Source organism: Sinocyclocheilus anshuiensis, unplaced genomic scaffold (genome assembly GCF_001515605.1).
Source record: "Sinocyclocheilus anshuiensis isolate Anshui unplaced genomic scaffold, SAMN03320099.WGS_v1.1 scaffold2121, whole genome shotgun sequence".
NCBI classification, from domain to species: Eukaryota; Metazoa; Chordata; class Actinopteri; order Cypriniformes; family Cyprinidae; genus Sinocyclocheilus; species Sinocyclocheilus anshuiensis.
The window spans coordinates 20,158-30,496 of record NW_015551102.1 but is presented as its reverse complement, the minus strand read 5'-3'; the positions used below and the strand labels follow the sequence as shown (position 1 = coordinate 30,496).

Sequence of the window (10,339 nt, the reverse complement as noted above, 5' to 3'; positions counted from 1 at the left end):
CATTTCCATCCCTAAAATACATATTTTACAGTCAATGTTATGCACATTGATCATAAACACAGCTCAAAGGCTTCAGTGTGGCCCAAAACATTTAGCACAGTTTTATTACAGGTAGAATGCAAAATGTTTCAGTACAAGCATTTCAACCAGATGTAATTTATGCAATATTTTAAACTTTTAACCCACTGGAGAAAATCAACCCCATGGCAACAGTTTAAAAGCAGCCCAATTTAGTGGGAAAAAAACAACATCAACCCTGCATCCAACACGAGCTGCAGAAGTCAGATTTGACTGATCACGGGTCAAAAGTAAGGAGAGATAACTGACAAGATGTTGGAGGATTTGCTCCTCAGCAGATCCGGAGCTCATTGACAAATATCTTTTATCGTAAGATGTGCTCCCTTTACACACTGCGTGCGCGATCGCGAAATCGAAAGTGAAAGTGAACTGCGAGCGCTCGTTCAAAAGGGGTTTAAATACGCCACATATTGATAGCGGCGCCCTGATGCGCGAAAATAATATACAATATTAGAATGTTTGCGGGAGCACACACAAAAAATCGCGGGAGCGGATGGGAGCATGCGATAATGGTCAGAAATTCAGCCAGAGCGGGATCAACAAGCCCCGCGCTATCACACACCGGCGCAGTCAGTCAGTGAGCGCTGAAACAGATGACGTCAAATCTTGCAGGATTCCATAAATAAACTACACAGAACCCCACTATTCGGACAAATATACTTAATGAAAAGATGATACAAATTTTAATACCTTGGAAAATGGCATTTAAGACTTTTTAATACTTATTAAGGGCCTTAATTTTCTCTAAATTGATTTATCAACTTTTAATACTTTTTAAGACCCCGCGGACACCCTGCTCTCAACCAGCTATTCACCTTCTTTGTTATTAATGGTTCAAAAAAGTTCAAAGGAAGGTCAAAGTTCATTCTGACTTCACTGTGTAAACACTGGCCTCACAGCAGTGCAATATTGAACCACAGAACTGTGTCAAGAGTAGGCTGCTTAATCTAATCTGTTTGAGTGAACTTGTTAAGCCTTCTCAACACTGAAGCATATTTGCCACTTCATAACCTTACCTTGCTGTTTGGAGAAGATTTTCTTTTGCCTTTGTAGTTTAGGTCGTCTCTCAATAACTGGGTTAAAAAACGTAACCTGTATTCAAAGAGATAGAGATAATCTCAATAAAAATATCCTCTACAGGGCCATCAAACTGGTATATTGCATGTCTGTGTGTGATGACAAAATGAAAGTACCTCAGCAAACAGTGTTCCTTGCGGTTCCAGGTAAAGGCACATGCCATGACGCTGGTTGTCCAGGAAGTCCTCCAGCCGTAAAAACTTAACGGCACACAGCGAGCGCCAGTCTCTCCAGTACACAGCTATCTCCAGCTCTCGAGACTACAGGTCAACCAAAAAAGCATTTAGTATCTGATATTAAGTATATATACACACCTTGAAGTGTAAATTAGTGAAGTGAAAATTAAATAATCAATATATTCGTTTAAAAAAAATGAATGAATGAATAAATAAAAAATAAATAAATCACTTTTTGGAATGGAGATACATTATAAAGGACAAGCTGAAAAAACAGGGAAACAATACTGATTGTGAACTATGAACAATGTCATAAACATAAAAGCAAACTGAGGTTTGCTTGTGTTGAGAGTGACTCAATAACAAACATATAGGGAAAGGGCGAGAAAGAGAGATATTTATGTATGTGAGAGTGAAGAGATTATGAACGATGACTTCTGATCTGCCTTGTCTGAGTTTCCATAAGAACTGGGTCAAATCTGGGATTAACATTTCCAAAGTTAATTGAGAGCGGCTGGAATGGAGAGCATGTGTGTATATGTGTGCTCATCTACTCATGTGTCGAGAGGATTATGGGATAAGATTGTGGTTTGACAAGTGTGTTTTATGCAATTTCTCATGCATTACCCTGTCAAGTTCCAGCGTGAACTTCTGGTCCCAAGACTGGTTGCTAACTGGCTTCCAATGGGTCTGTCCCACAACTGTGTTGTCCAGCTTCAGAACGGCACTGATTTCATCTGTCATAACAGTACAAAACAACTCTTAAACTATTACTTTAGAACAGAAACATGAATTAGGGATTTGTATTTAATACATTGATTTAATGCGATTTATTATTTAAAAAGCTGTGATGAAAATAAAAATACACCCAAAGGCATTAGTCATATGATCATATGATATTAGGCATATGATCAAAATAATAATAATAAAAAAAAAAACAGACTATAAAAAACAAACAAAAACAAATACATATACTATAAAAAAAAATTAAAAAAATAAAAATAGATTATTTGATTCCATGTTTTTGAAATTACAGGGAGATTATCTAAGCAAATGTTGATATATGCTATTAATTGTGATAATTCAGTTATTAATCCTGTAATGAATCGGTAGCAATTGAATTCAATGTAAAACAGTAATAAATTAAATTAAATGTTTTGAATTGACTGACAGTCCTACTACTACCCAAATCCATCTAAAAGTTTGGGGTTGGCAAGATTTTTTTTAATGTAGCATAAAGTCTCTTATGCTCATCAAGACAGCATTTGTTTGATCAAAAATACAGTAAAACTGTAACATTGTGAAATGTACAATTACAAATTTAAAAGTAACTGTTTTCTTTTTTTAAAATATAATGTATTCATGTGATGCCAAAACTGAATTTTCAACATCATTACTCCAGTCTTCAGTATCACATGATACTTCAGAAATCAGTCTAATATGCTGATTTGGTACTCAAGAAACATTTCTTTTTATATCACAGGTGAAAAAAAGCTGTGCTGCTTAATATTTTTGTGGAAGGTGTGATGATTTTTTTTAGGATTCTTAGAAAAATATAAAGCTCAAAATAACAATTCCTTTTAAATAAAGATCGTTTATAACATCAATGTCTTTACAGCCACTTTTGATCAATTTAAGGTGTCCTTGTTGAATAAAAAGTAGTTATTTCTTTAAAACAAAAAAACATCATACTGACAAACTTTTGAATGGTAATGTATTCACTTGCACTCCAAGTCAGAACAAGTATTGTTTTCCATATAAAATAACACTGTATAGAATAAAAGTATAATCAAGGCAGAGACAATGAGTGAAGATGGAAAAATATGGCAAATTGCAGCATTTCACTTTGTAAACACAGTCTAGTGTTTTTGAATTTAGTTAAAAAAAAATTTGGCAACTCTTTATTTGTTCTGCTTCACAATGAAACGGTGAAGTACAATGGCCATTCAAGATTCTAAGGAATGATATTAACTTGGATTTCCAACACGCATTAAAAAAAAAAAAAATTAAAGCCACTCAACTGGACAGATCATCGGACTTGGAGAGGGTTCGGCTGCTGCCAGATTTGTTCTTGTTTCCTCGGCTCATAAATGAGGAGCGTGCCTCACTGGGGCTCCAGCCAGGCAGAGAAACAGATGCTGTCTTAGAGCGACCTGGGACGTTCTCCAGGAGGTCCTGACAGCCCATGAGCCTCACATCTAATGTGCCTGTAGATTTACAACAAACCCAACTCAAAGCCAAAGTTCTGTGTGATCTGAGATGTAAATCACCAAACACATCTATTCTGATTAACACAAGATAATGAGTGTGCAAGAAATTGTAAATGTCTATTTCAAGACACATGCAGTGGTTATAGAGCCATATATGGAAAGCACTACGAGTCTATAATGGTAACGTAAGCACTCTCATTCTCCTTCAGAGTGAAGGTCAAAGTTGTGTGTGATAAAGCCAAGGGTGGTGGAAGGGACCACTGGGGCCAAGTATGTTGACAGTGTGAAAATTTGAATGTAGTTCTTAAATGCCTAAACTCAGACAGCTGTTGCCCATCTGAAACAGGGCTGAATGTACAGTACCATGTGTTGTGAAAAAGGACTAGAGAGAGCAAATATTGGCAGTGAACAAGACTATAAATTGAATCAATGAATTCCCATGGATCTATTCATGGTGATGGAATTTGTGTGAACACTGGCAGAATTTCCCCCCCATGTATAGGTTGATTTTTATTTTTACTTCCAACGCCATCTACCAATAAAATTTAAGCATATGGATTTTGTCCTATATACTCCAGTACAATTGGGGGTGCTATTTTATCACCTAGCACTGAACAATAAAAGAAGACTCTCTTATAGTGGAATATTTGCTTTCTCTTTTTTTTCTTTCAAGTTGGTTTACTAACCTTTAAATGAATAGTTCCCCCAAAAATGAAAGTTCTGTCATTATTTACTCACCCTCATGTTATCTGAAAACCATAGCTTTTGTTCAAAACACAAATGAAGATATTAGTAAAACCTGAAAGACTGAAATACTCCCAAAATGTTGATGCTTCAAAACTTCATAAAGAGATCATAAAAGTTATTCATGTGAATCGCAGTGTAGTCTTTATATGATGAATATAATTTATATATATATGAAACTATATATTTTTTTGATTCACATATAAACATTGATAAATGCACATACATTGAGTACATCAAACATGGTCAATGGCAGTTCAAACATACTTGCTTAACGTGCGACAACAAACACCATTGGTTCTTGTGCAACAAGCGAGCACCTTTGAGCTTCCATTGACCATATCTGATGTGCATTGATCAATATTTTATTTGATTAAAAGCTATGAATCCTCAATTCATAAGGATTACTTTTACAAGCTCTTTATGAACTTTTTGAAGCATCACAGTTTTGGTGGAATGGGCTTTCAATGGAGGCACAGAAATCTCTTAATTTGGGTTTTGAAGATGAACCTCTATGTTTTATGAATGGCAGACTATCCCAAAAAATGCATTGCGCCACTCCAGGTGAAGTAAATTTGGTTTTCAGACAAATATTTGGTGAAAAATGGTTTTGTTTTGTGATTCACTTCACTTCTGCACTTTGCTCCCAGTACAAATAGGTTTGAACTCTGTTACAAGCTGTCATTTCTAAAACCAATCTAAAATGGGAACAGTAAATACTATGTGACTGTATTGATTTAGTTTTGTTACCGGTCAGAGCAGCAGGTTTGGCCACAGTGCTGTACTTGTTGCTGGTGGACATGATGCTATGGCGGGGACTGAGAGGTGGGGAAGACACCATTGCTAACTCCTCCATAATCAGGTTGCTCTTCGGGTGATTTTTGGGCAGCTCACTGAGTCTCTGCTCCAGAGAGAACTTCAGAAGGTCTAGCTTCTGACTGGACTCATTCAAGCGGGCTTGAGCCTGCAAGAAAGTTAGACAGTGCTTACAACTGCATACAGACATAAATACTCACATTTTGAATATGACAGTGCTGCCTCAGAGAACAAGGATTCAAATTTCTCTGTGACAAATGGTCTTATACTAGAAACTGTTGTAGATGATGTTTTTTATTCCTATTATTATAAAATAATAATTTTAATACTTTAAAATCATAATTACGGTAAAATGCTGTGAAATAATAATTTCACAGTATTATTTTTTTTAATAAATACTTTATTTTTTGTTTTATTTTACAGTACAATAGTACTATTTCAATATATTTATTTTATTATTTTTTTAAAGAAGCGCAACAAAAATCTGAAATACTATTATACGTTTTTCCAAACCATTCAACCCTAAAAGGATGGTTCCCATGAAAATGTCTTCAGAGTGAAGTCAGTTTTTCAGCTTTCATAAAATAATTTTTATTTTCTATTCAGATCAGATGTTCATCCCATTAATTCCAGATTTATTAATTCTTTCAAAATAGAGCTATTCAAATCATGTGGAGAAAATTCTTGTCTTTTTCTATTCGCAATATCACAGAAAAACAACACTTTGCAATATCAGTTTTCTCCGATATCGTGCAGCCCTAAAATGAACCTCTACCAGGTGAGCAAACAGGAAGATCTTCAAATACATAATGATTCAGAGGCACACAAATTTCTTTCAGTGGCCAGTATTCTGATTGACTGCTATCATGCGAAACTAGCTTGAATATTTTTCCCTGCATATGGAGTCTATCGTTGCCAAAGAAAGCTGCTTCCTGTCAGGTCACATTTTTATGTGTTGTATTACAAAAATCACTTAAAACACATTTTAAAATGAAAATTAATTCCAACAGACAGGAAACTGACAACAGGAATAAAACAATAGTTTTACAGACCATTTAACCATCCTGAGTCATACCACAATTATGGTGTAAAGTGAGAAAAGCTGTAAACATTTGGCCCCAGAGGCAATTAAAAGTGCATCGTTAAATGAATAACTGGATTAAATAGATGCAGACATGAAATTGTTTATATGAAGCACAGGAAAATGATAAGGAGCGACTATAAAAATCATTACAATTTAGAAATGGAGCCGACCTCTGAATGAGCTTTCTTCTCCGTCACTTTCCCTGTTCCCAGCAGTTTCATCACATTCTTGGCACCTTCTGCCACAGCAGACTCTATCCGGAAGTGATGTCGGAGCTCTTCTATCCTCAGGTCCAGAGGACTGATTATAGGCTTGCTTGAAGTCACTGCAAACATCAGATTTATGTTTTATTACCACACTCCTGCCCATTTAAATTGCAAATCACAGATATAATTACAGAGGAAATCAGCTAGACCACATACCGTCATTGTTCTCATAGTTCATCTCGCTGGTCTGGCTGGCTTTGAGAATCTGCATTCGAATGAACTCTATCTTTGTCTTGCTGTCTTGAAGCATCTGTTGAGCTGCAGCGAGCAGTTTGCGGTCCTACAGATGAAGACACAGGAGGAAAATAAAAACAGAAGAGGAGTTCAGAAACGAACAGAGGAATAAAATATGCACAAACAGCACTTTATAATGACAAGTATTTCTTAATGCAGATCCACAGTTCATAAAATAAAAGATACAAATATAAACAGAAAAGGAGATATACACCTTCAAATAAATGTTGTTCTTTTGAATTTCTATTCATAAAACAATCCTAAAAAAAAACTTTCTTCTTAATATTTTTGTGGAAAGAGTTATACAACTGCACAACACTGGTAATAATAAGAAATGATTCTTGAGTACCAATATTAAAATGATTTCTGAAGGATCATGTGACACTAAAGTAATGGGTGTTTAGCTCTGCCATCCCAGGAATAAATTATTCAAAATACAAGTTGTTTTAATTAGTAATAATATTTCACAATATTACTATATTTTTAATCAAATAAATGCAGCCTTTGCGAGCATTGGAGATTTTAAAAAGATTAAAATAATCTTATAGACTCCAAACTTTGGAACAGTAGTGCACAAATCAAGATTTCATTTCATTTCTATTTAAATGTACATAAAGTAATGATTGCTTTATATATTTCAATATTTCACAACAGATTACAACGCAGCACTCATGGTCTTATTGTTTGCATGTCAGGGACTACATCCTCAAGCAAGCAGAAGGAAAACAATGGTATACAGCCCTAAATATTTTAACATTAAATCACATTATTTTGTATTTAACACATTAAGTTCCCTTTTAATGCAGCCAAAAAATTCCTTTAAACATATCCTTAAACACTTGTCACTTTTGACAACCCTAAAAATTGATTTAATAAAAATGTGTTCTGATTTTTTTTAAATGTATTACTGTTTATAAAAAATGGTCCTTGAGGCCTAACTGTATTGTGAACATAGTCACACTTGAAGGGGCTGCCTGGCATACCAAACACTCTTTAGTTGTAACTACATTGCGTCCATGTATAATGCTTCTCATAAGTATAGTATGTGAAAATAAGTGTATTCACTGGTCTGATGATCTGAATGAGAGAGAGAGAGAGAGAGAGAGAGAGAGAGAGAGATCCATTAGAATCGTTAGAAGACAGAATCGCGATTCATATATGAATAGATTTTTACATGCACCTGTAGTTTTCTCTTCCTCTTCTCTAAAGCAGCGCAGCATGGCCTCGCCCCCTTTGCTGCGTGTTCCCGGAGGCGGGGTTTATGTAAAATTCTGGGTTCTTGACGTAACGGACCCGGGAAGTAACTCATTGTAGTCCCTTACCAGTCGTTTTTGTAGGCATTAAACTGCCAGAATTTTAAAAGACGATATCTCCCGTTTGCATTGAACTTTCAGCTTCGTAACTTTGCAGATATTGTTTATGATCAAACAGCAATATTACACACTAACTAACATTAAAAAAATGAAATCACAATCAACCACCCCTTTAATTAACAGCGTCGTTCTTGATAAAAGGGAGAAAAGGAGGGTCAGACACTCTAGACCGAAGCCAAGCCATACCATGAGAACGATTCTGCTGATACTACATTTATGTTTTGAAACACACTACATGTATAGTAACTAGCACCAAAGCCCGATTTCCTGAGGGGGAGGGTGGAGAAACATAACTGAACTGTTCTATTCCAGTTCTCCTTAATGTCAGCTGCACCCTAGGGGGTTACAACCATGACATTGGCATATGTGTATAAATGAGTCTAGTCTGGCTTCCTTTACCTCTTTTGGAAATAGGAGAGGAGATTTCACTCAATTTTAGGACATGTTTGCTAACATCTGTTTTCATTTCTTGGGATGAATCTTCTCTCTCAAGATCTTTAAGAGATCAAACGGCTTATCCTCTCTGGGAGTAAAAGCAAAGCACAGTATTTAGTGTAATATAAAGACGACGTGTATTTTTGAAATACTTCTCCTATTCCAGCTTAATATGTAGAGGTTACAAGTTTTTCACTTTAAGGTTGATTTAACTGAAAAATGTAAACACAGTGGCACCATCAAAACATTCTAAACAGCCCAACACTGCATTGGCTCAAGTGGTATGAGTCTGGGGCAGGACTACTTAATGGCAAAATGTGGGAATGTTTTTGGAAATGGACCTTATTATTTTTGCAATTTTGTTTTGTAACAACACAAAAAAAAAAGAAAAAAGATTCCATGTCCATGTAAATAACTGTTGGTACCACAAGCAAATGCATTAGTCTACACAAACCACACACCACAGATCCTCTAAAGGCAGACTACTACCTTGGAAGAGCCGTTGGAATACATCTGAATCATATTTTCCGCTCCCTGTTTCACTTTGAGCTCGATGTCGGCCTGTTTCTTCAGAGCGGCCAGTCTGCTACTGTTGGTGGATGTCCGAGCTTCACTCTTGGGGGTGTCTGGGGTTAGCGGGTACTCTGACATTGAACAAACACAAATCGACATCAAAGAGTTAACAAAACACTAAAACAACAATGCAGCATGTTGGGAATGTTGGAGAAATGACACTAAACATATGAGCAGGAAACACACACAAGATTAGTGAACCCACACTTGATCCTTTAGTGCAGGTAGAAAATGCTAAATGCAGGACAGCTAGCATTAGCACGCTGTCATTTTTATGAAAGTAAACCACAAACAACTACACTGGAAAAATAAAATGTGACTGATGTGGCAGATGATGCTAAAAGCTTTGTTTTTGTTTGAAAACCTTTAGATAAAGGTCTTACAAAGCCAGGCTTTTAACTAAACGGCAAAAGGTCCAGTCCAGTCCACATTATAGGTAGTTCTAGCAACATGATCCACCTACTTACAAGAAGACATAAATGATTTAAGGATTAACTCACTTCCAGAATTAAAAAACAAAATCTGATAATTTACTCACCCCCATGTCATACAAGATGTTCATGTCTTTCTATCTTCAGTCGCAAAGAAATTAAGGTTTGTGAGGAAAACATTCCAGGATTTTTCTCCATATAATGGACTTAAATGGTGGCCAATGGGTTGAAGGTCTAAATTGCAGTTTCAATGCAGCTTCAAAGGGCTCTACACGATCCCAGCCGAGGAATAAGGGTCTTATCAAGCAAAACGATCTGTTATTTTCTAAAAAAGAAAAATGTATATACTTTAACCACAAATGCACGTCCTGCACTAGATCTGCGTTGCGCGTCCGCAAATTCAAGCATTACGTAAACACGTTGGAAAGGCCATGCACGGTTAGCTCTTCGTCTGTGTACTCTGGTTCTACAAGATAGGGTAGGGCGAAAAACTCTCGTTTTCTCCTCCAACTTCAAAATCGTCCAACATCATTGTTTTACCTTTTTTGTAAAGGGCATTTGACTTTCTTTGCATGTTCGCTTTGTAAACACTGGGTCGGTACTTTAGCCTATGTCATGCTTGACCTTTCCAACGTGACTACATAAAGTCGAGCATTTGTGATTAAAAAGTTTTTAAGACAATGACCAATCGTTTCACTAGATACGACCCTTATTCCACAGCTGGGATCATGTAGAGCACTTTGAAGCTGCATTTAAACTGCAATTTGGACCTTCAGCCTGTTGGCCACCATTGAAGTCCATTATATGGACAAAAATCCTGGAATGTTTTCCTCAAAAACCTT

The 10,339-nt window shown here is 36.2% G+C and overlaps 1 protein-coding gene across 2 annotated transcripts in view; it reads right to left on the bottom strand.

The window, feature by feature from the left end:
• Window positions 1-10,339, bottom strand: part of LOC107662805 (serine/threonine-protein kinase N2) — a 29,437-nt gene that overhangs the window by 8,778 nt on the left and 10,320 nt on the right. The window contains exons 1-8 of one of the 2 annotated variants that reach the window (XM_016452918.1): window positions 8,983-9,137; window positions 6,608-6,731; window positions 6,356-6,510; window positions 5,036-5,249; window positions 3,353-3,538; window positions 1,959-2,068; window positions 1,272-1,415; window positions 1,095-1,170 (exon numbers count right to left, since the gene is read on the bottom strand). In XM_016452918.1, the coding sequence (XP_016308404.1) occupies window positions 1,095-1,170; window positions 1,272-1,415; window positions 1,959-2,068; window positions 3,353-3,538; window positions 5,036-5,249; window positions 6,356-6,510; window positions 6,608-6,731; window positions 8,983-9,015 (1,042 nt within the window). In that variant the 5' untranslated portion in view covers window positions 9,016-9,137. Of the gene's footprint in view, window positions 1-1,094; window positions 1,171-1,271; window positions 1,416-1,958; window positions 2,069-3,352; window positions 3,539-5,035; window positions 5,250-6,355; window positions 6,511-6,607; window positions 6,732-8,982; window positions 9,138-10,339 lie in introns of those variants that run through there. The other variant, XM_016452917.1, reaches the window with a different exon arrangement.